The sequence below is a fragment of the Musca autumnalis genome, unplaced genomic scaffold, assembly GCF_047663935.1.
Source record: "Musca autumnalis isolate F117 unplaced genomic scaffold, ASM4766393v1 scaffold_4, whole genome shotgun sequence".
In the NCBI taxonomy this organism is placed as follows: domain Eukaryota; kingdom Metazoa; phylum Arthropoda; class Insecta; order Diptera; family Muscidae; genus Musca; species Musca autumnalis.
In genome coordinates, this window is record NW_027411977.1 from 71,604,096 (window position 1) to 71,630,614 (window position 26,519).

The 26,519-nt window shown below is 38.6% G+C and overlaps 1 protein-coding gene across 2 annotated transcripts; it reads left to right on the top strand.

Annotated features, from left to right (window-relative positions):
• Positions 1–847: 847 nt before the first annotated feature.
• AhcyL1 (Adenosylhomocysteinase like 1) lies at positions 848–26,226 on the top strand. 2 transcript variants are annotated; one of them, XM_073986901.1, is made up of 3 exons: positions 848–929; positions 1,024–2,045; positions 22,321–26,226. In XM_073986901.1, exons 2-3 carry the CDS (start codon positions 1,581–1,583, stop codon positions 23,362–23,364), a joined length of 1,509 nt encoding a protein of 502 aa, XP_073843002.1. In that variant the 5' UTR covers positions 848–929; positions 1,024–1,580; the 3' UTR covers positions 23,365–26,226. The 2 variants fall into 2 exon arrangements, with proteins under 2 accessions (XP_073843002.1, XP_073843001.1); XM_073986900.1 differs by having other exon boundaries at positions 855–957.
• The last annotated feature ends 293 nt before the right edge of the window (positions 26,227–26,519 follow it).

Sequence of the window (26,519 nt, forward strand, 5' to 3'; positions counted from 1 at the left end):
TCTGTTCCAGTACTGCAAGAATCTACTAATTTTTACTATTTTTCCCGATAACATAAGGAAAAAATGTTATCGTAGTAAAAAATAGTAGCTTCTGACAGGTTCTGGAACAGAGCAATAATGGAACAACTCTAGTTTAGTAAAAACTCTCCGATTTTTTTGAAATTTTTTCCAGAGGTAGATATTGTTGCGCTGATCACGGAAATGTATAATTTTCTTGGGGGACGGACCCGGTTACCCGGTTATTGGACCCGAAAGTCCGGGTCATACCTATGATGGGGTTATTTTCAGGTGGTCAGGTGATATATCCCAAAAACTGATTTTTGGACCCGGATTTTTCCATAAAACCCTCAAAACGTCGAAAATGGGACCATTATGGGAGCCCGCTTAATGTATGTCAGATTATAGCTCGCACTTTAACCTTTCCAAAATGGTGCCATATGTTGTAATAGCTTCTCTGGATCCATCATATGACCACTTATTGGATAGGTATTTCCATAAGCTTTCCAATGATACCCACTGGTAAAAATTTAAAAAAAATCGGAGAGTTTTTACTAAGCTAGAGTGAAGCCGCAATAAGTCCGTGTTTACACACACGGGAAAGTAAATTCAGTTTTTAGGCAATAGGGGGTAGGAAAGAGTTTTGAGGAGCTCTTTCCTCTCCGCTCTCTCCCAAAAACTCAATTTACTTTCCCGAGAAATTTGTGTGTCTAAACACAGACTAATTTACAAAAAAAACTAACGTTTTCCTTCCAAAGGCTCCTGCGCTTTTATTGTGTTTTTATTTAAAACGTCAATAACAGACACTCATCATTGACATTTGGTCGTTGTTATCGTTTCCAAACAATTAAAAATATCGAATACCAACTACTCGACAATATTTTTTTATCTCTCCATAGCACTCTCACAAAAGACGTTCGTTCGGCCTGATTGTAATTAATTTACTTTTTGATTTTTACGGTATCATAAACAAATCTATCTCTTATTGGGTTAGTTTTATTTCGGACTAACCGTTGTTTCGATCAGTTATTTTCAGTTTCCCGTGTTTTGTCAATTGTTGCGTGTGCTGCATTGTGTGTGTTTCCGAGTGTTGCCGAATCATACAAAAAAACTCTTTCTGGAAGCAAATTGTATTGTATGACCCTCCTGCCACCGCTACGTTTCGCCCGTTCCATCACTCATTTGTTTTGTTAATTGACAAAAGCGAGAAAAAACAAACACATAGCCCGCACATTTAACAAACAAAGTGGTTAAAAGACGGCGAAGACGAGGAAAGGAAAGCAATAACACAAAACTATAAGACAACACAACGAATAAAACGAAACAACATTCAATAGACATCACAAATCACGTGAAAAAAATCATTACGTGAGCAAAACAGCACACATACGGATTTGACTAGTGCAATTTGTATTTTCCTTTCACTGGTTTTGTCAAAACAGGACATCATAAAAAAAAACATCAACAACTACGCACAGGAAAAACAGCTGTTTTTGTTGTTGTTGTTGGAGTGTGTCATATACAAACGTCAATTATAGTCGACGTCGAAGGTCGACCCAAATCCTCCAAACAAAAAATAAAGGATGAATAACTTATCAGATACTCCTGTTCCCGATCCTGGTTCCAATGCTGAAAAGAAGGAATCCAAACAATCGAGTGCATTAAAGAAAACTAGCCGATATCGTAGTCGTTCATTGTCGGCTTCATCCACCGATTCGTTTTCATCTGCCTCATATACGGGCAGTTCGGATGACGGTGATGATGTACCACCACGAGAAAAGGTCCAAAAGAACTCCAAAGGGAGCTCTGATTTTTGTGTTCGCAACATAAATCAGAACGCCTTTGGTCGGCGCGAAATAGAAATCGCCGAACAAGAAATGCCAGGTATTATCGCACTTCGAAAGCGGGCCGCGGATGATAAGCCATTGAAGGATGCGAAAATTGTTGGTTGCACTCATATTAATGCTCAGACGGCTGTCTTAATAGAGACCCTTATTGATTTGGGTGCATCGGTTCGTTGGGCTGCATGTAATATTTATTCAACACAGGTATGTAACAAGCGTGTAGTATTAGTAGTGTTATTATAATGGTATAGTGAATCATACGTGATTGATCGTGGTTGTAAAATAGTGTGATGTGGTATTGATCCAAAAGTTTGTATAGCGTCACAATATAAAGAACAAGTCTAGTTTAATATCTGCACTATAATCGATATGATATTCATATCGCCGCAAGACCTTGTACTGATCACAACGATGAACATTTCATTGGGGGAAACCCATACTTTCCGAGCATGTGTTGCGATAAGCTGCCCACACACAATTGAAGGGCATTGGGCCATGTAATATTCCCCAAGATAATGCGGAAGAAGTTATGGAGGAACTGAATGGAAAAGGATTAGGTCAGAAAGATTTAAATAATGGCATATCTAATTGTCATATACTCGAATTGCATTCACAATATGATTATATTTACGCTGGCATTATTACTGCTTTATATAAAAAACCGAACTCTCCCAAACATCTCGGAGTACTCACTTTAAACGGTCCGAAACGACCCCCTAATCTGTGCTTTATGATTCCAAGATGAGCTTAGAAAATTTAATTGTCTGCGTTCCTTTCATATCTTTATACGACTATAACAGAAAATAGTTTCGTGAATATTCGGTTATCTGTGCCGTTGTAACTGACACCCAATTTTTGCCGGTTAGGTATGTTCGCGTTCAAACATCTTAGTTAAAACAGCTCGCGATTCAAATGACGTCAACACTCTGCATCTTTGCAAATATTTTTTCGAAGATATTTTGTATTGTGATTTTATTCGACTTTTTATTTGGCACTAGAATGAATACATTTTTTAAGCTCGATGAGTGTAAATATTGATTTTTTCGGAGATTGTTTATCGACAAAAGTGTATTTTATTGGTCTGTTCCAGTACAGCAAGAATCCACTAATTTTTACTATTTCTTTCGATAACATAAAGGAAAAAATGTTATCGTAGTAAAAACTAGTAGCTTCTTGCAGGTTCTGGAACAGAGCATATATTGTTAAAGTTTTCGTTCGTCCCATTATCGATCACGATCAGTAATGTTGGCGACATTTCCTGAGTATTTCAGACATGTAAAACATCGCTACAATTGGTGTCTTAAGACACGCCGTTCGGACTCGGCGATATACAGTCCCATATCATTGTGGTTGCTGGACAGTTTGACGTTATTCGATATTTCCGAAAATTCGAAAATTTTTCAAAACCCGACATTAGGCACTCCTTTACTTAGTCCATCGTTATATTTTTTCGTGGCATCATTTTTTTTATTGTGTAGGTTGCACTTTAAGAAAGTTGAAACATTAAGATTGGAACATTGGTTCGGCTGAGAATTTTGTCTGTTACAATGAAATGGTCAAAATCATCAAAGAAAGCTTCGAACTTAGAAAGAAGTTCAAGAGTGCTATTTTTTCTGTCATGATTATTTGATCAGGCGGCAGCCAGTAATCCTTGTGTAAAATAGTTTTACTATTTGTGGTAAAAAAATAACTGCACTAGGTGCCCACCTGTTATTGTGCTTGTCATGATAAGGGATAGGTTACCAACAGAGTACGGAAGAGGATGAAAGGGGAAGAGAGGACCTATCAGACTGTAGATTCTATGGGGGTGATATAAGGAATAGATTAATGACCACGTAAGGGCCAATAAGCCTTTAGTCCACAAGACTAGGGGACCGACTGAAGTCCCTGGAAGCTAACAGACTGGTCGGCGAGCATAAGCGGAACAAATGGTTACATCATCTGAAGAGCTGCAACATTGGAGCCGGAATAGGTGAATTGTGGGCAACGGTTAAGTCACTCTCGAACCCTGTAAGAAGGGAAGATAGGACCTCAGTCACGTTTGGCGACGTTACGTTGACTGACCCGAAGAGGTGCGCAAGTAATTTCAATCGACAGTTTGTCGAGCATCCCGAGAGTGACAGGGCGAAGAGAAGAGTATTACGTCGCATCAGATCTCTTCCTGCCGAGGATGAACCACCACAATTTACAATGGATGATGTTGCCAATGCCATCAGGAACCCTAAATCATCCAAAGCGTTGGGCCCTGATGGAATCTCCATGGTAATGTTGAAGCAGCTGGATGAGCCGGGAGTCGAGTATCTCACCAAAGTCTTCAACTTGTCGCTAGCCACCCTCGTTGTTCCCGAAGTCTGGAAAATGGGCAGGGTGGTCCCACTACGGAAGCCAGGCAAGGATGCCAGCAAAGGTGAATCGTACAGACCGATTTCGCTTTTGTCGCCCGTAGCAAAGACACTTGAGGCCTTGCTCCTCCCCAGTATCAGAAATAGCTATCAACTTGCCGATCATCAACATGGATTCCGTAAGCAGCACAGCACGACAACAGCGCTGCACGCCATTACCACATATATCTGTAAAGGGCTCAACCAGAGACCGCTGTGCGATAGAACAGTGATGGTGGCGCTTGACTTATCAAAAGCCTTTGATACAGTCAGGCACTCCACGCTGTTTGAGGACATTGAGCAGACAACCCTCCGGCCAAGCTTGAAACGTTGGATAGTCAACTATATGTGTGGACGCCAGTCGTACGTGGAATTCAGGAATAATAAGTCCAAACCCCGTAGAGGGAAACAGGGAGTTCCCCAAGGTGGGGTGATATCTCCGGAACTGTTTAACCTCTACCTCTCCTGTATTCTACCCCCTCCAGACGGCATCGAGATCGTAACGTATGCGGATGATTGCACGATCCTGGCGTCGGGTACCTATCCTGATGACATCTGTGAGAGACTGAACAACTATATAACCGATCTTACCACCTTTTTCCATTCGAGGAATATGCAGATTCCCGCCAAAAAATCTACAGCCACTCTGTTCATCTCATGGACAGCGCATTTTGGACGTGAGTTGAATGTCGTGGTCGACGTTAGCAGAATTCCGACCACAAACTGCCCCAAAATTTTAGGTGCCACATTCGACACTACTTTCACGTCGTGCGCGCACGCCACAGCTATCTGCGACAAGTTGAAAAGTAGGAACAAGGTCCTCAAGTCCCTGGCCGGCAGCACTTAGGGTGCAGATAAAGAAACCTTGTTGACCAAATATAACGCGATAGGTCGGTCTGTGGTAAGCTACGCGGCTCCAGTCTGGTCCCCGAGATTGTGTGATTCGAACTGGAAAAAGATTCAAACTTGTCAGAATGCCGCCCTGAGAACAGCGACAGGGTGGCTCCTCAAATCTTCAGTGGACCATCTACATGAGGAGGCAAAAATTCTTCCTGTAAAGCAACACAATGATATGCTTTCGTTGCAGTACCTGCTTGGATGTCATCGTGTGAGCCATCCCAATCACCATCTTGTGGGTAGGCCCGGCCCATTCAGGGAGATCAGGAAGGATATCCATGCTCTAGAGGGAGAGGTCCAACGATACAGGAGAGAACACCTAGATCAACAAGCATATCAAGCAGGATTGAATAGCATTCACATGTACGCAGTTGTCAAGGCCTTAAGCAATTATAGTGTGAATAAAGTACTCGGAGTACATCCTCCATCTATCGCAGCTGAGGAGCGTCAGCTGCCACGACAAACCAGAGTAGTTTTGGCTCAACTACGCTCGGGATATTGCAGTCGCCTAAGTTCGTATTGGGCGGAAATCGATCGCGCCGTGCAAGACATATGCCCAGTATGCGGCATTGGCCCTCACGACACACAAAACCTTTTTAACTGCCCCAACAAACCTACCCATCTAACTCCAGTGGATCTGTGGCTACATCCCATCGAAGCAGCCACTTTTCTGGAACTGGAGATAGACCCAGAGCCAGATTGAACAGAGGAGCGAACATATAAACATAACAAAAACACTGTTACAACAACAACAACCGACTGAAAGGGTGCTCAACAATCTTATTCCCCTAAATATTGCAGCTGCCTCATATCCAACAAAACTTAACGACCCTACCACTAGTTTTCAAAACAGATTTACAAGTTGGAACATTTTTGAATTGTATGGAAAGGGCCCTAGTGCTTTATAAATCTGGCTATATACAAATCATGACCACTACCCTAAAAATATGTTCGTTTCCACTTGTCGCGTTAAAATTTTAATGACGTGAATTATTTAGCTATCATAAACTCAAGCGTTATGAATTTTAATATAATAAATATCTTAAAATGAAAATATCTATATTGTACTCGTATACCTACTTACCCTAGGCAATTTACTAACAATGCGCTATAAACTTCCCCCAAAATGCATAGTTATCTCCGTAAACTCCAAAAAATATACTCCCACCAATAAATCTAATGTTTTCAACGAGATAAGACAAGTACATATGTCTATTTTTTATCGGCCCTAATAAAAAGTGATGTCATTGCAATGGACTGGAGGAAGGTTTACACTTCCAACAAAATTGTCAAACACTTAATTAGAAAATTGGATTTGTGAAAAGAAAAAAAAAACACAATTGATAAATTTGCAGTTCTAATAATAGTAGCCAACAAACAATGTATGTATGTACATGCATATGTACCATCAATAGAGTCACAAGACACCTTAAGCCGCAGTTAATAACGAACATATCATTGAGTAAATGTTTACCTGTTTATACATATGTTTCTAGAAGATATTTCTTTTATCTAATAGTTATTTAATTTCATTGGCAAGTGCAAAAGATGAACTGCTTACCAGAGGGGAAGTACTTAAGTAAAAATATGTATATATTTAACAAATTGTATAATTATTGATAACTCACCTACTTAGTTTATGTTCCTATAAGGTGTAAATATTTGTTTTACATTTTTAAGGAAATTAATATTTTTATCATAATATATCAACTGACGCCAAGTTCTAAGGTGACCCCTTTCACAGTATTGGTGTTCGCATTCTGCATATACCATCAGTGGGTCTGAATTCAAAACCCTTTTTGAATAATTCAAGCAGTAACAGCACATTTGAAACAAGCAAAGGCTATAGACCACTAACCCTGTGCATAGGCTTTTCACGGATCAACATTTCTTACCACAGACCGACCTATAGCGTTATATGTGGTCAACAAGGTTTCTTTATCTGCACCCCAAGTGCGGCCGGCTAAAGTCTTGAGCACCTTGTTCCTAATTTTCAGTTTGTCACAGAAAGCTGTGGCGTGTAGTCTTATGTGACCCCTAAAATTTTGGGACAGTTTGTGGTCGGAATTCTGCTACCGTTGACCACGACATTCAATTCTATTCCAAGCTGAGCTGCCCATGTGGTGAACAGAGTGGCTGTAGATTTTGTGGCGGAAATCTGCATATTCCTCGCGTGGAAAAATTTGATAAGATCGGTTAAATAGGAGTTCAGTCACTCACAGATGTCATGCGGGAAGGTACCTGACACCATGATCGTGCAATCATCCGCATACGTTACGATCTCGATGCCGTCTGGAGGGGGCGGAATACAGGAGAGGTAGAGGTTAAAGAGTTCCGGAGATATCACACCCACCTTGGGGAACTCCCTGTTTCACACTACGGGGTTTGGACTTCTTGTTCTTGAATTCCACATACGACTGGCGTCCACACATATAGTTGACTATCCAATGTTTCAAGCTTGGCCTGAGGGTTGTCTGCTCAAAGTCCTCAAACAGCGTCGAGTGCCTGACTGTATCAAAGGCTTTTGATAAATCAAGCGCCACCATCACTGTTCTATCGCACGGTCGCCTCTGGTTGAGTCCTTGACAGATATATGTGGTTATGGCATGCAGCGCTGTTGTCGTGCTGTGCTGCTTACGGAATCCATGCTGATGATCGGCAACTTGATAGCTATTTCTGATACTGGGGAGGAGTAAGGCGACAAAAACGAAATCGGCCTGTACGATTCACTTTTGCTGGAATCATTGCCTGGCTTCCGTAGTGGGATCACCCTGCCAATTTTCCAGACTTCGGGAACAACGAGGGTGGCTAGCGACAAGTTGAGAACTTTAGTGAGATACTCCACTCCCGGCTCATCCAGCTGCTTCAGCATTACCATGAAGATTCCATCAGGTCCCAACGCTTTGGATGATTTAGCGTTTTTAACCGTTGCCTTTGTTTTGTTATTAGTCACTTTTACTGAAATGTCCCCAACCAAAGCTGGGATATTCGTGATTACAATTTTCGCCACCTACCCCAACATACTTTGAAGGTGAGATTTTATAATTTCATTATATTTGACGGGAATATTCGCATACATTTAAAATTGAGAATCTTTCCACGAGAAGTTTTTTGTCCCTGAATATTATTTGATCACCACCGAAAATCAACAGGCTTGTCTCTGGTACCTCCATCTCCACCAGACGTACGGTCGGGTACACCAAGCCAAATCGACTCAGTTCGTCGAGACATTCAATTTGGTGTATACAAACTTTAGAGTCAAAACCAATTCCTAATACCCTCCCCATATAGTGCAACAAATTTGTCGAAAATCCTTTACGAAAAGAGGGACCTTGGTCTGAAATGTATGTTCCAATTTTTTAACTGTGGGATATATTTGATACAGAACATTTGTCCTATAAGACAATGACCTACAACCTTTTTTGCACGGTGCCATCAATCTTTGCCCTATAAGAATTTAGACGGGTTGCTGATTTAGGTGTTTTTATACCCTCAGCATTTGTGCTAACGAGGGTATACACACTTTCATACGGGCAAAATGTGCCTCATCGAAATAATGGTTTTAGACCCCAAGTATGCTTGGACGAAATATGTTTCAGACAATTTGGAGTCGATTGAGCAATGTCCGTCCGTCTGTCTGTCTGGCTGGCTGGAGCGCACGATAACTCTCGAACTGATCAACCGATTTGATCCAAAATTTGTCTTTCGTAATATTTTGTCCAAACTTTGTTTAAGTTCGAAGATGTTCGAAAAATTTGTACGTACGATAACTCTTGAAGGGAGTAAACGATTTGGTCAATACTTTGCAAATCGTAAAATGGCTACCAGACATAGATGAGGTTCCAATATGGACTCAATAGATCCACTCCTTCGGGTACCTCCCACACAAAATTTGGGATAAGTTCAGTTTAGGACCTGCTCGCGAATCCCTTTGATTTTTGTTTTAGCAACTTGTATTCACTGCTCCCCATACGACGGTACAAGTTTCATTAAGGGCAAGTCCACACTTCCTAAGAAAATAGCCTGAAAGTTGCAAAAAACCCCTATGACACCGTGTGAGGTGGTTGGAGCGCAAGTTATCTCTCGAACGGATCTGCCGAATCGGTCCAAAATTAAGCCTTAGTAATATTTTGTCCAAACATAGTTTAAGTTCGAAGATAAGCCATATCGGTCCATTCCTGCAGGTACCTCCCCCACAAAAGTTCAAAAATGTTCGGAAAAATTGTTCGTACGGTAACTCTTGAAGGGTGTCTACCAGATATAGTGTCTACCAGATGTAGATCAGGTTCGAATATGGACTATATGTGTCTACTCCTTCTGGTACATCTCACACAAAATTTAGGATAAGTTCACTTTAAGACCTGCTCTGGAATCACTTTGATTTTTGTTGAAGCGATTTGCTTTCGCTACCTCCATTACGACGGTAAACGTTTTTTCAGTGGCAAGTCCATATTTCTTGGGAAAACAGCCGGAAAGGTGGAAAAACCCCCTATGTCACCATATGTGGCGGTCGGAGAACACGATAACTCTCGAACTGTTCATCCGATTTGGTCCAACATTTGGTCTTCGTCATATTATATCCAAACTTAGTTTCATGGGCCAATACCGGTCCACAACTTCCGGTACATCTCCCCAATATTTAAAAAATGTCACTAAAATGGTAGGACGATATCACTTGAATGATCTATCCGAAGGTGAAAGTTTCACTTAACATTGGCTGAGGGTATATATCTGTCGGCAGAGCCGACTGACACATTTTTACTTGTTTTTTTTTTATATAGAGGGATATCTCCCTCCAAAAAGTAAAATAACACAAGTGGTTCCATATGGAACCACCGCAGTGATTGGGTTAATTTAATTTTAGTTATTTTTTACGATTTGGATGGCTAGCGACAGGTTTAGAACTTTCGTTAGATACTCAATTCCCAGCCCATTCTGCTGTTTCATTATTATCATGGAGATAGCGTCAGGCCCTAACTCTTTGGATGATTCAGCGTTTCTAATGGCATTTGCAGTATGACGCATTATAAATTGTGATGGTTTCTCCTCGCCCTGTCAACACCTCTTCGGATCAGTCATGGTAACGTCGCCAAACATGACTGAGGTTATATCTTAATTCTTTCCGGGTTTCGAGGGCGAGTTAACCGTTGCCCACATTCACTAATTCCGGCTCCATTGTTGCAAATATTCAGATGATCTAGCCACTTGTTGCGCTTGTGCTCACCGATCAACCCATTAACTTCCAGTGTCAGCTCCCTAACTCTGTTGTCACTAGAATTGGCTCGACGAAGCTCATCACGCTCATTTGCTAGTCCCGCCAGTTTTAGTTGGTCAGTTCTCTGAAGCGGTGATTGGTGAACTCTCTGATCGTAGTCCAATTAGCTTTCCCATGTTTGATAAAAGTGCTGCGTGCAGAGGTGATGACGTCGGGGGGTCTGTTGATGGAGACGATTATAGGGAGTTGGTATGACCCAAGAGAAATGACGGGGGTTATCATGAATGAAATTTCCCCGTGAGTTTTGTGTTTCCGCCGTTGCAACTTAAGGGAGAAAGTGAAAAAATTCACGGGGAATTGCCGTTCATGATAACCCCCGACCAGTTACCAGATGTCGTAGTTTGTCAGACCAGGTGACACGATGGTTATGACTTGCGGAATAAGGCACTTTCGGCTTATTCTGGCAAAAGTTAGGGATATCAATGTGTTCTGCCAACCCTAATCCCTGTGGTCATTACGACACCGAATGCCACAACTCATGATGAGCATTAAAGTCCCCTTAGAGCAGCCGGCTTGACCTTTCAAAAGCGGGCTAATGTTGAGCCTGTAACCTGGAGTACAGCTACTTATGGTGGGATGTATACGTTAAGCAACTCAACCTCGGCAGTTCCACACCTAACTGCTACCCCATGCATTCCATGTACGGGTTATTGGAGCAAGGATCAAGCGAGATAGGTCTGTATTGAACAGACTGATGCAATGGGAAAGGTAATCACCCACCTTCACTTTTTATACGATCCTTCCTCAGTACCTTATAACCATCACAACGCTGTACACTGCAATTGTTATTGTTGTAACCCCTACAGGTAAAGTTTTATCGGTGGAAAGAAAAGAAGGAGAAGAAAATTGAAATTAGTAGATTGGCATCTAAGCATCCACATCCAGCCCCAGAAATCGAGCCGCTAAGACTGGATGTGTCCGTAGTGACTCAGCTGTCAGGTCCGTCGGGTTTGCAGGATATGCGAAGAGGTATCGAGTGATATGAGGTGATTGGCCGCATTTTGGGCATGTATCTGTTATCTCAGGATTCTGGCCGAAAAGAGATAACTGTTAAGGTACCTAGGGATTCCAGACCGAAGTTGAGACAGTATCGCTCTGGTCTACCTAGGTAGTACCCTCTCGTCTTCATTTATGTGTGGGGGTCTCCCGCCTAGCACTACACTGCTTGTGTATGATAGAATATCTCTTCCACTACTCTTGCTTGAGCCTGCCTCAGTGCTGTTCGGATGTCATCGTTTGTTGGGTTCGAGGGAATTTGGGTAAGGTTTGGAAGTTCTTTGCGGAAATCTTGTCGGATAGGTTCTTCTCTATTTGACAGAGACGTTCCCTGCTACTATCTCAGCGTGTTTACAGAAATATAGTAGGTTGTCAAAGGTGACGCCCAGGATTTTGGGATTTTTGGTTGTCGGAATGGCTTGTCCGCGAATGTGTATGTTTAGCTGAGTGTTGATTTCCTTTGTCCACGATGTCAGGATAGTAGTAGAGGACTTAGGGGCAGATAGCTGCAAATTTCTGTCCACAAAAAAGTCTTTAAGGTAGGGGAGGTAATTGTTTATGTTAGCACTATTAACTCGATATTACCTGTATTAATTAAATTGTAAAAAGGATGCATTTTCAGGGAATGGAACAGCAACGACGGATGTCAAATGCTGCTGCTGTTGTGGAACTGTGAGGGAGTCTCGTATTTGTTGTGTGTTTTCGGATCAATCCGGTTTCTTTATTACCGGGGAAGGTTTAATATACCCTAGTTGGGATAATTCCCAAAAAAATCAAACATAGTTGAGAAAAACGTGTTTTGTTTTCAATTTTGGTTACTCACTATGTAACAGAACAATTCACATGCCCTCTCGCTCCCTTGGCACAACATCAAATATATTTATTAGCTTTTCATAGATCATAAAATATACAAATTTTTCGTCCGAATATTAACACAACAAATTATCATGCAGTTCTTCTATTGTGAAAACAATGTATTTTTCGTTAACAATTCAATAAAATTGAAGAAATAAATAATGAAGTAATAAAGCCAAGTGTTAATTGAACTTCTTTCTTTATGGTTCACCCAAAAGACATCTCCACGACGAAAATGTACTTTTCATAACTGCTCTAATTAATTCACAGACAATAGATGAATATTGTGTAAATTTTTGATAAATAAAAATTAAACAATAAAAATGATGCGTCGACTGGAAAATAAAGCACGTGCCTGATGTGATGTAAATATTCATTTTGAAATAAAAAGAACAAATAGTGACTACTGCATATTGACTTTGTTATTTATTATTTGTGGTACCACACATCACTCACTCCCATCCATTGGTACTGCTGCCATATACCCATTGTCAGTTATCATATTTTTTAAGACGCCCCAAAGCATTCAGTCATAGCAATTTATACAATGTAAATGATAAGATACAGATATCGATTTATATGCCAACCATATGTCACAATAGCAAAGGGGTAGATTGTTCACTACAATTTAATTCTCATTATTTATTGTAATAAAAATTTAAACAGAAACTGCAGAGAAGAGGCTTACGTACACATCACATTTCCCCCTCACATCACTTGCATGGGCCACATCATGATGGCGAAATATACGTACACAGCAGATCAATTTAAATCAACAATAATAATAACACAATAAATTTACAAAAAATGATTGAATGTTTTTTTTTTCATTTTGGCCATACAACAGTAGCTGCTCTTTCGCATTCTACACATACAAAATTCTTGGCGAAGAGATTGCACAAGCCTGTTGTCACCCTATTATTTTGTTGCCTCCCAATCATTTTTTTTATTTTGTTTGTTTTAATAAAAATATATAAATAATAATAATGGTGGTCTATGAGTAGCTGCGTGATCAATTAAATTTATGTTTGTCCCCGTTTGTTTATGGCACCTTAAATAAATCGAAAAAATGCCGATATGTATTTTTTAAACGTTTATTTATGCAGTGCCACAAATTTGTGATAATTAAAATTCTTTTAAAAAATAATCAATTTTGATTTAGAAAGAGATTTATTGCATGGGGTATATCAATAAAAGTGATTATACCGCAAAAGGTGCCAAACCGAAAGAAATTGATATGGTTTATCATTAATCTCTCTATCAATAGCACAATAATAATATCAAGGTTACTCTTACATTACAGTAGACCATTTATCAACATATGTAGAACAAAATGTAAAATTCATATGCTTGTCAATTGAAACTTAAATCCGTTTTATTTGGTTTTTAGGCCAAAAGTGAGTATACTAAGCATGAATGGAACATGCTATGTTTTAAAGCAAATTATAACCTTTAGGCTATCGAGAGTATGTACATTTTGATACGACCAAAAATGTGCCTCATGTTTTAGACAATTTGGAGGCGATTTAGTCATGTCCGATTAAACTCGAACGGTCCAAATTTAGTTCTGGTAATATTTTATTCAAACTTAGATCAATGTACCATATCGGTCTGCTCCTTCGAGTGCCTCCACCCCAAAGTTTAAAAGTTTTCGCTAAAATAAAGCGGCAATAACTCTCGAAGAGAGTAACCGATTGCGTCCAAACTTTGCACACTTCGAATATGGACAATACCACTACTTCTACATATTTAAACCAGTAAGGAAAGGATTAAAGTCGGGCGGGCCGACTATATAATACCCTACACCACTGTGAATAGGTAAAATATATATGGGAGCTAAATCCAAATGTGAGCAGATTACGCGATATATTTTGGCACATACAGTTGCGTTCAAAATAATAGGAGCGCCCGTACAAAAAAAAAAGACAATTGTCAAAAAATATGGTTAAACTTTCCCATTTTGGTTTATTTTGAATTTGTTTAACATTGTTGACATCCTAGCAGTTAATTCATCAGCAGAAATGAGGCAATCTGTTTTAAATTATTTACTGTTTACACCAACATTATAAATCGTGTTTAAAGTTCTTGTTCAAAAAAATAGGAGTGTGGAAGAAAAAGGACGATAAAAATAGCTTTAGTTGAGTTTAGGATCAAAATTGTCAATATTTTAGTTAACAGTAGTAAATCCAATAGATTTTATGAGATTTGATTGCTGTTTGAAAACAAAAGTCCTTTGGAGTTAGCCAAAAAACAGGCGATTGTTTCCATAAATTGAGCACTTATTGGGCAGCTCAATGGATTTTGTAGACAAAAGCTTTAACGATTAGATTTGTTTGATGCTATGGATGTTATCTTTAACAATATATAATGATTGGTATCCCATAAATTTGTGTATTTTGATCCTTGAGCCAAGTTTAAGGACAGTTTACATTAGCCCTTAAGGCAAGGATCGTCCAAAAAATCGTATCTATAAGGAATTTATTCCCCTAACCAAATAATATTTAAAAGTCCTTAGTATGCTAACCTTGTACTTGCAATCAGTTTCGCTTCTATTCAAAAAATGTTTAAAACGTGAACGGTTGAAATGTACTTTGAACCATTTAGTGATAGGCAGGCTGGGATTGCACTAAGGTTGGTATACGCCGTAATATATTTTTCAATATAAACTTACGTTTTTCACTCAAAAATACTTCATTTAGGTTATTTCATTAGAAAAATGTTTATTATACGATGCAAAACCTAATAAAAATAATCTTAGGCAAACTTCAAAAGTTTGTCTTTAAAGTTTCCTTCTCAACAAAGCGTTTTGAAAAATGTCTCATATGTGCCAATCATCCAATTATTGAAAAATGAACCATATAATGAATTCTGCTTGCAGTTAAGATGCTAAGGACCTCAAAACATCACTTGATTGAGAAATTAATGCCTTATTGATACGCTTTTTTTAACCGATCCTTACGTAAAGAGGTAACGGAAACCGGCTTTAACTTGGCTCAAGGATCAAAATACACAAATTTCTGGGATACCGATCATTATATATTGTTCGAGATAACAGTCAGAGCATCAAAAAACTCTAATCACTAAAGTTCTGTCTATAAAAACCATTGAGTTACCCAATAAGTGCTCAATTTATGGAAAAAATCGCTGCAAGGACAATCACCTGTTTTTAGGCTACCTCCAAAAGAACTTTTGTTTTCCAACAGCCGTCAAATCTCATAAAATCTATTGGATTCACTACTGTCAACTAAAATATAGACACTTTTGATCTTAAACTCAAATAAAAATATTTTTATTGTCCTTTTTCTTCCACACTCCTATTTTTTTGAACAACAAATTTAAAGGCGATTTATAATGTTGGTGTAAACAGTAAATAATTTAAAACAGATTACCACATTTCTGCTGATGAATTAACTGTTGGGATGTCAACAATGTTAAACAAATTCAAAATAAACCAAAATGGGTAAGTTTAACCATGTTTATTCGACCATTCCCTTGGTGTGAATGAGCACTCCTATTATTTTGAACACAGCTGTATATTTCGAGCCCAAACACAGTCACACATTCCAAATTTCATCAAAATTAGACATACATAGCGTCTTTGGTGCATCAAATACCTTAAATCGGCCGAAAATATATATATGGGAGCTATATCCAAATCTGAACCGATTTTGATATAATTTGGCACACTTATATCTAGACCAAATTCCGTCACACATTGCAAATTTCATTGAGATCGGACATATATAACGTCTTTCGTGCACCAAATACTTCAAATCGGCCGAAAATATATATGGGAGCTATATCGAAATCTGAACCGATTTTGATATAATTTTGCACATTTATCTATAAACCTAATTCCATCACACATTCCAAATTTCATCAAAATTGGACAGATACAGCGTGTTTGGTGCATCAAATACCTCAAATCGGCCGAAAATATTGTTACGGAATTAGATTTAACTAATCTCCGTGTAGACGTTGTTTTATTCCCCAGTACGATTTGTACCAAATAAAACAGGGTTCGTTTTAGATTACGTTTCTACAATGCTTTATTTACTTTATTACACTTATTCAGAACCGACTTTAATTACTAAGCACACAGCAAGTCTCTAGTTAGCACGCAGCTATTCCTTTACCGATCTGTTCAGTTCAACGCTTAAAACACAACTCAACTCGTCATTGCCAGTTCCCCTGTATTTATACCCCAAAGTCTCCTTGGTCTAGAATTATCCAGAAAGTCTGGCAACACCTCGAATCTGTGCAACGAACACACAGACGCACATTCGCACTAAGCGAACAACCATACTCACATACATACATGGGGGAATACAGGCGGACGACAAGCACAGTAATGACGTAATTACATCAACAAACAAATGCAAGAAAGAAGTAGCAACTAAACGATAATTACATGATTATGGCAAAACAGACAAAAGCACATTAATAAAAGGTAAAGTAACATCTAGAATAATGAAGAGAGTTCTACATGGTAGTTGTTGTTGCTTAAATAAAGTAACTGCGTAATAAAAACTTTACGTTACAATTCAAATTTTTTAAATTAACGGAAATTAAACTAAATTAACCTAAACCTATCAGTTACATTCGTAACAATATATATGGGAGCTATATCCAAATCTGAACCGATTTCGATTTAATTTGGCACATTTATCTAGAGACCTAATTCCATCACACATTCAAAATTTCATCAAAATTGGACAGATACATCGTGTTTTGTGCATCAAATACCTCAAATCGGCCGAAAATATATATGGGAGCTATATCCAAATCTGAACCGATTTTCACCAAAAGCAATAGCGTTCTTCATTAGGCTAAAAAAATTATCTTCCTCAATTTTCAGCCAAATCGAATAATAAATGCGACCTGTACGTTGCGAACGGAAGGACGAACATTCATAAATCGACTCAGAAAGTGATTCTATGCATATCCCTAGAAGGAACTATGGGTCTATCTCTTTTCCTTAGGCATGTTACATACAAATGCACTAACACATAATACCCTTACCACAGGGTGGTGTAGAGTATAAATATTTTGTAGCATGTTGCTCTCGCGCATTCTATTACGACGGTATTTTTTTTTCGGGTGCAATTCCATACTTCCTGAGATATTGACCCACAAGTTCTAAAAATGACTGTCGGGACCTATTAAAATTACTGCCAAATCGAACAATAAATGCGACCTGTACGTTGCGAACGGACGGACGGACATGCATAAATCGACTCAGAAAGTGATTCTATGCATATCCCTAGAAGGAACTATGGGTCTATCTCTTTTCCTTAGGCATGTTACATACCCAGCGAAAAGTTTGCCTCCAAAGAGGCAGTTAAATGATATGTACAAGTGATTTGGAAGTGCATCAAATTATGCATTTTCACTCATGATTTTTACAAGGGAGTGACCCCGGAAAGAGGCACTCCATTGCACCGCATTTTAACTGACCCTTTGGCATTGCATTTTAACTGAACCTTTGGCACTGCATTTTAACTGACCCTTTGGCATTGCATTTTAACTGACCCTTTGGGGTAGAATAGGAGGCAGTCTAGAGCACGTGTTTTGAATAACAAAATAAAATGCATTTTTTATTTGTGTAAAACAAAAATAATAATACCTTTATTAAATTAACACAAATTATGAAAATTCTCTATTGAATTCAATCGCAAACATGTGTGTTTCCTCCGCTCTTCATTTAATCCAAGCTTAAGTGCTTTTGCTTCATCTGCTAAATGGGTTTGATATTGTCTTCCAATCACCAGTTAATATTTCGACATGTACACCAACAGCACTCCATTGGGAAATTTTCTTCTCGTGAGTTACCGGAAAAATGTTCACAAATTAAATATTATTTAGTTTGTATTAACAAATTTTTGGAAATGTTAACACGATTATCTCTTTTTGGAAATGTATTCCGCTGCCTGTAGAGATGTACAAACTGATTTATGTACAGGTAGGGATCTCTAACAACTGCTAATAAAATGTAGTGAATGGAGTGCCTTTTTCACGACTCCGTTTGCACTGCATCCGGATGCTGTTAAATTGTGAGGAATTGGAGTGCCTTTTTCACGACTTCGTTGAACTGCCTCCGGATGTTGTTAAAATGTGACAAATGGATGTGATTCTTTGGATTGCATCCAAATGCGGTTAAAATGTGAGGAATGGAGTGCCTTTTTCACGACTCCGTTTGAACTGCATAAAAACATGCCGTGAAAGAACTAGTCTACATTGCACTACTTCCAATTTATTTTGCTGGGTACAAATGCACTAACACATAATACCCTTACCACAGGGTGGTGTAGGGTATAAATATTTTGTAGCACGTTGCTCTCGCGCATTCTATTACGACGGTATTTTTTCGGGTGCAATTCCATACTTCCTGAGATATTGACCCACAAGTTCTAAAAATGGCTGTCGGGACCTATTAAAATTACTGATAAGAACGATAACGCACGAATTGAGTATCCTATTTGGACGAAACTTCCCTAGTAATAAAATTTCTTCCAAACGTACATCAACTTCCAGCAGCTCCCTCAAAAAAGTTTAAAATTTTCGCTAAAGTGCACTTTAAGGGGAATCATTGCTAGCGATATAATCTTGTTCACAGTTATATAATCCTGTTCACCAAGTCTGTATGTTCGGTCCTTCACAGGGCACACCAGCTCTCGTTCCTTGTTCCATCTTCGAACCATCGGTCACCTAGACCAACTTGCCTACCTGGTACATTGGAAAAGGTTTGCATGTTCGATACGTGAGCACCGCCATATATTTAGCCACAATGCTCCTCTGGTTTCTGGACTAGGGCGATGCCCACATTTGAGACTAACGGGGTTTGTAGGAGTTCAGCAGCTTCACAATGATGTAGATCAGCAATGGGCACCATCAAAAGAAAATACAAAATATTGTATTGTGTTAAACACCATAACCGATCCAAACGAAACCACACGATGTGGCTTGCATGTGCTTCTGTTCGTCCTCCCTATCTATGCTCATGAGCATAGGAAATGTGTGTCTATGCCCATTGCTGATGTAGATGAATATGCTTAAAGCTAATATTTTATTACCTATGCCTTACTGGTAGTTCGGAGGATTCGGAAGCATATCCTTCCTAAAAGCTTGCACCCGTTGGGTTAAGCCTTGTCGATGATCGCTACACTCAAATCAATTTGATTCGTTTTAGACCAGCGCCGATCATAGGAACACAAACAAAACGATTGCATGTGTGAATGTATGAGTGAAACAAGTAAAAAAGTGTCAGTCGGCTTTGCCGACAGATATATACCCTCAGCCAATGTGAAGTGAAACTTTCACCTACGGTCTCTTCAGAATTTTGTGGCCCTTTTTGGACATTTGAACTTGCCGACAAAAATGTGGATTAGGAATTAACTGCATTTGTGTGGGAGGTACCCTTAGGGAGGACCGATGTGGGCCATTTTAGAAGTTAAACTAAATTTTGACAAAAAGTTAGGAATCCAAACTTTCCAAATTAGGAGATCTACCCATTCAGGTGATATCGTCCTAGCATTTTAGTGACATTTTTTTAATATTGGGGAGAAGTACCGGAAGTTGTGGACCGGTATTGCCCATGAAACCAAGTTTGGATACAATATGACGAAGACCAATTGCTGGACCAAATCGGTTGAACAGTTCAAGATTTATCATGTTCTCCGACCGCCACATACGGTGACATTGGGGTTTTTTACACCTTTCGGGCTGTTTTCCCAAGGAATATGGATTTGCCCCTGAAAAACTTTTACCGTTGTAATAAAGGTAGCGAATGCAAAACGCTTCAACAAAAATCAGAGTGATTCGAGTGTGAGAAGTACCAGCAGGAGTAGACAAATATAGTCCATATTCGAACCTGACCTATATCTGGTCGATATATTAGGATGTGCAAAGTATGGATTACATCGGTCACTCCCTTCAAGAGTTATCGTGGGCACAAATTTTCCGAACATTTTTGAAATTTTGTGGGGGAGGTACCTGAAGGAGTGGAACGAAATGACTTATCTTCGAACTTAAACTATGTTTGGACAAAATATTACGAAGGCCAAATTTTGGACCGAATCGGCAAATGCTTTCGAGAGTTATCTCAATCTCCAACCACTACACACGGTGTCATAGGGGCTTTTTGCATCTTTCAGGCTATTTTCTCAGGAAGTATGGACTTGCCCAAGATAAAACTTGTACCGTCGTATGGGGGGCGGTGAATACAAGATGCTACAACAAAAACCGAAGCGATTCGAGAGCTGGTCCTAAACTGAACTTTTCCGAAATTTTGTGTGGGAGGTACCCGAAGGAGTGGACCAATTGAGTCCTTATTGGAACCTCATATAAGTCTGGTAGAAATTTTACGATGTGCAAAGTATGGACCACATCGGTTACTCCCTTCAAGAGTTCTTTTGTGGGGGAGGTACCGGAAGGAGTGGACCGATATAACCCATCTTCGAACTTAAACTAAGTTTGGACAAATTATTACGAACGCCAAATTTTGGACCCAATCGGCTCATCCGTTCGAGAGTTATCGTGCGCACCAGCCCAGACCGACAGACAGACATTGCTAAATCGGACATTGCTAAATCGACTCCAAATTGTCTGAAAAACATTTCGTCCAAACATACTTGGGGTCTAAAACCATTATTTCGATGAGGCACATTTTGCCCGTGAGAGTATAAAAAGCAACAACCAAATGAAGGTTTTTTGTTTGTTTTTGTTCACGCATAGTGACTTGAGGAAGAACAGCAAATGCAAAGACAAATCAGTGGCAACTGTTTTTGCAAAGAAGCGCAGCCCTGGTTTAGCCACACAACGTTTTTGTGAAGAACTGCCCAATGAGGAGACTTCAGGGTCTCCGATGCCAACTTCCTTCCCCGTATTCTTGGTTGTCACCGAAGCATACGATACAGACGGATTGGCCGGTTGTGACTGTGTCGACTTCTTCGCAACATGCAGCTGTTTGCTAAATGCCTTTATCCGCTTGATGACCACTGATCGTGATTTCGGTTTGGTAGGCTGCACTTTTATGGGTTTTAAAATGGTCGATGCTGTAACAGACGTTCGAGTATTCCACCTGTTCACGTTTGTACTTGTGAGGGTGGGCTCCTCTTTGCCCACCATTACCATTTTGAAGGGTTGAGAAGGCAAGACAGCTGATGATCCCAGCGAAACCCTCGCATAGCCTTTTGAACCAGCGTTTGACTTCTTTGTCTTTGTTGCAACTTTTTAGAAGACTGTGACATTAACCAAATTGGTTGAAGACTTGCCTTTTGACATAAAATTGGGACCTCATGTTGTGACTGTGCGATTCATATTCATCACTTCAGTTGAACAGGGACCTCGATAGGGGTCGCTTCTGCACTCGCCGGAAAGAAGTTCCCTTGTAGCGAGGTATTTTCTTTCAAAATTTCCTAACATCTTATCTTCTGAAATTACTTTTCGGATATGCTTTCAAGATCTTCTATCCTATTTCTGGTCCCTTGCTTTCTTTGCTTTGGCCCTTTTGAAGGTCGTCTTGTTGATGCTTGCTTCCTTGGTAGCAATGGTTTGATCTTGACAACTACAGTCAGGTGTTGTGTTACGCAGGAGCTTGAGATACTGGCGACTATAATTGAAGAATTCTTAGTAGCAACCAGGGGAATGTTAATGGTTTAGTGTAAGTAAAAACTAAAAATTAAGGATGTTAACCAAAATCACCAAGCATCAACTTCCAGAGATAATGGCCAAAAATCTCCAAAAAAAACCACAAGATAAGCCTCAAATGGAGGTTTTGATTGGTCCAAACTTTGCACATCGTATTATTTCATCTTATCATGTATCAGGTTGAAATATGGACTATATCGATATATATGGGTATGGGAACCTCCTACAAAAAATTTAGAAAAGATAAGTTTAATTTTTTTTATAACTATCAAAATGTAAGGACGTAAAACTGAGGGCATAAAGTACTTGCAAGTACATGTTAATTGACATATAAATAAATAATTGTATTCTTCGGACTCCAGTTCGATGACCTTTCATAATATAAAGAATAATTGAAAAATACTAATCAAATTTATTTTTATTTCAGAATGAAGTTGCAGCTGCTTTGGCCGAAGCAAACATACCAATTTTTGCATGGCGCGGTGAAACAGAAGAAGATTTTTGGTGGTGTATCGATCGTTGTGTCAACGCCGAAAACTGGCAACCCAATATGATACTGGACGATGGTGGTGATGCCACACATTTAATGCTTAAAAAATATCCAACCATGTTTAAATTGGTGAAAGGTATTGTGGAGGAGAGTGTAACCGGTGTTCATCGTCTATATCAGCTATCGAAGGCGGGCAAATTGACCGTACCCGCCATGAATGTTAACGATTCGGTGACAAAAACAAAGTTCGATAATTTGTACAGCTGTAAAGAATCCATATTGGATAGTTTAAAACGTTCCACCGATGTAATGTTTGGTGGCAAGCAAGTTGTTGTCTGCGGGTATGGTGATGTGGGCAAAGGTTGCGCTCAAGCCTTAAAGGGTCAGGGTTGTATTGTTTATATAACCGAAATTGATCCTATTTGTGCATTACAGGCCAGTATGGATGGTTTCCGTGTGGTGAAATTGAACGAGGTGATACGTAATGTGGACATTGTTGTCACCGCCACAGGCAACAAAAATGTTGTGGTACGCGAACACATGGATAAAATGAAGAGCGGTTGTATTGTGTGCAATATGGGACATTCCAATACGGAAATTGATGTAAATAGTTTACGTACACCGGATTTGACATGGGAGAAGGTACGTTCCCAGGTCGATCACATTATATGGCCAGAGGGCAAGTACATTATTCTACTGGCCGAAGGACGTTTGGTTAATTTGTCATGTTCGAGCATACCATCATTTGCTGTGTCAATTACATCTGCCACCCAGGCCTTAGCATTAATTGAGCTATTTAATGCTCCACCCGGCAGATACAAGTCTGATGTATATCTGTTGCCCAAGAAAATGGATGAGTATGTGGCTAGCTTGCACTTGCCAACCTTTGATGCCCATTTGACGGAGCTCACCGATGAACAGGCGAAATATATGGGTCTCAACAAAGCTGGACCCTTTAAACCTAACTATTATCGTTATTAACGGAAGTTATCCACTAACAATGTTGTGTTAGGCATACTAAAGAGAAGAAGAAGTGGAGGAGGTGGAAGAAGTATGCAAAAGAAAAAAGCTTTACAAAAAAATGTAAAGAGAATAAGAAGAGAGACATTTTTTCACAAAAACACAAAAAAAAACTAAAACATATGAAGACAATGAAGTTGAGTAAACAACCTGCTGATGATTAAATCAACAAACTTAGGAATTTAATAGTATTTTTTAAATAAGAAAGTCGTTAAAAAAAGAAAACAAATGAAAAGAACACAGGTGTGAATATTTTACGAAAACTATGGAAATGGCTGGGATATTTTTAATAAATATCCAGAAACACGTTTTTTACCAATATGCCAAGGAATTTGAATCCCACGGTGTTGCTTATGTATCCGCATAATGTTCACGCAAGTGGTTGAGTTCGTGTCTTTGACAAGTCAACATAAAAATATTAGCAATGTTTGATTACATTTCCTGATTATTTCAGTTATGTAAAACTACTCTACAAATGGAGTTGTACTATCAGAAAGAGACGATAAGGAGTTTAAAGGCGACCTGGCACAACACCCCGTGGTCAAAATCAGACCGCGGGGTCATAAGGCTCAATTTCACTCTGGACATTATGAGCAATTTTTTGTTTGCTTTATCAAAGTCAGTTTCCTTGGCGTTGCCGGCCTTCGACCGGAATTTAAGACTGTCTTCCTTGCAAAATGTCTTCATAAGGCTCAATTTCACTCTGGACGTTATGACCAATTTTTTGTTTGCTTTTTCAAAGTCAGTTTCCTTGGCGTTGCTGCCCTTCGACCGGGATTTAAGACTGTCTTCCTTGCAAAATGTCTTCATTTTGAGCCTTTTGCAAGGAAGACAGTTGGCTATCCTTGAATTAAAACCAACTTTATATTCAAATGTTCTGTTAGTAGCCATCTTTTGACCAGGATTTAAGGCATACACCCTTGGACAGACTTAAAGGCGGCGTTTATCATATTTTTATTAAAAACTGGCTCAACGTAAAATTAACTTTATGACCTGTCACAACTTAATTGGGCCTTAATGGGACCCCGCCGTCTGGACGGCCATAATGCCCAAAATTCATTTTGGGTTTTATGTCCGCTGAACGTTATGTCATGTCGCCGACTTAAAATCAGAATCAGTCTCCATACTTTGATATGAAGAGAATTCATTTTGTCCTTACTGGGAAGTTCAAGATTTTGACAAAATAAAATTAATTATAATGTCGGTTTTAGTTGACGACTTTGAACAAAAGGTCGAAACGAGACCCCTAATTGTGTTGATAAAATCGAGATAGTCCAGAAACATATATTCTATTTATTTTCAATGGAAAGATAGAAGGGATGACATATGGCATAAAATCCGACAGTGTTTCTTAAGTTATCAGAACAATGGCTTAATGAAAAGCTAGTTTTTGAGTCAAAGGAACTGCAAGTTCCGTTATGAAAAATATGTCACCATTGGGCCAAGGCTTACTCTTCCTTTTTGAAACATCATATCCATCGAAGTTTTTTTGAAGGTCTAGAAGACCTAATTAAGGCCTTGATGAGACAGAATGATAAGGAAGTATTCAATAAATCATGCAATTAAAATGAGTAAAAGGACGGACATTTTTGTCAAATTCAATCAATATCAGTGTTTTGGACCTTCAGCTATTAATTTAATTGTAAAAAAGTATAAATTTTAAAGCGGAAATAGAAAATTCTTTTACTAAATTTGCTGTGGACAACGCAACTGGAGTTGGGTTGCTATGCATAATCGACCCCAAAATGAGATTTTGGCTGCCTTCAATAGATAACAAACAAACCTCTTGAGATTGATAAAGAACGTTAATGTAATCTCCATACATAAGAAATTTCAAAGGTATCCTGTAGAAAAAAAATCCTTTTGTGGAACTGTCTTTTGAAATATTAAGAAAGTATAAGGTCAATTACGACATCCTGCTATTTCGATTAGTTTTTCGTAATAATATTCACAAAACACAATGGTATTTTTTCTTGCATTCATTTTTTAAGTTTTCTTCCGAATTTAATTTTTTACCTTCCTATACAGCAATCACACAATGACACATTTATTATTTAATGCACCCTATAACTTTGCCACAAATCTTTATAGTAATTAAACTTACACATACATACAGATGTATACGCATAATGCGTATAGCTATATGCTTTTAAGTTTTCTTTAATACGTTTGCATTTAGGCAAATCAATAAAAAAAATTGATACTTGTACTTACCTTGACATTACCTTTTAGACGCTAAAGTGCTTATGTTCTTCCAATTTAGATAACATGTATTATGTTTTCGTTTAATTTTCGATTTGTACTTAAAAACACACACACAGATGCTAAATACAGAATATTCCATTACAATATTGTTTAAATCACAAACAATTGAAACTAAATAAAATTTAAAAATTAAAAAAAAAAAATCAATAAATGCGAATGCAAAACCATTCTTCATTCGTTCGTTCGCACAGAACAGAATGTGTACTTAAACAAAAAAAATGCTTAATGATTGTATTTTCTATGTATTTATTGCTGAATGAATGTTTGTTTTTTTATTTTATATATTGATTCTACAAATTGATTGTACATTAAGGAAACCAACAAACAGCAACAACTACAACAACAAAACACAGGAATAATGAAACAGCAACAACAACAAATGAAAATAATATTTACTAGTTATATAATAATAGAAGAAAAGGAAAACAACACAACCGAAATGAAACAGTATATATACAATACATACCTACTACAAGTAATTTATGTATAAATAAACAACCAGAAACAAAATTTAACAATAAAAAATCACACAACTATTATTGTGTTTATACCATTAAATTTTTGTGGCTGACTTCCGTATCGTCATTTGCTTTGTGTTGTTTAAACTTCGTCAAAATATTTCAGTTGCACACTCATACATTGTTCCTTGAAAATGCAACTAAATGCTTTTTACCTGCGTTAAAAATGCGTATTTTTGGTGTTTTGAAACACGTAGCTTCGAAGTTGTTAATTACAATGGCGTTAACAAACATAATATTCCGCGCATTTTCAGTCATTTGTAAAGCAACTGACGATACGGAAGTCAGCCTGTGTGTTTTATTTAATTTTTGTATACTCTCAGCCCATGGTAC

Excerpts from the sequence above, each read along its gene's own strand:
- AhcyL1 (XM_073986901.1), top strand. The coding sequence starts at position 1,581 with ATGAATAACTTATCAGATACTCCTGTTCCCGATCCTGGTTCCAATGCT. Across the intron at positions 2,046-22,320 it reads GTAATATTTATTCAACACAG|AATGAAGTTGCAGCTGCTTT; the intron begins GTATGTAACAAG and ends TTTTTATTTCAG.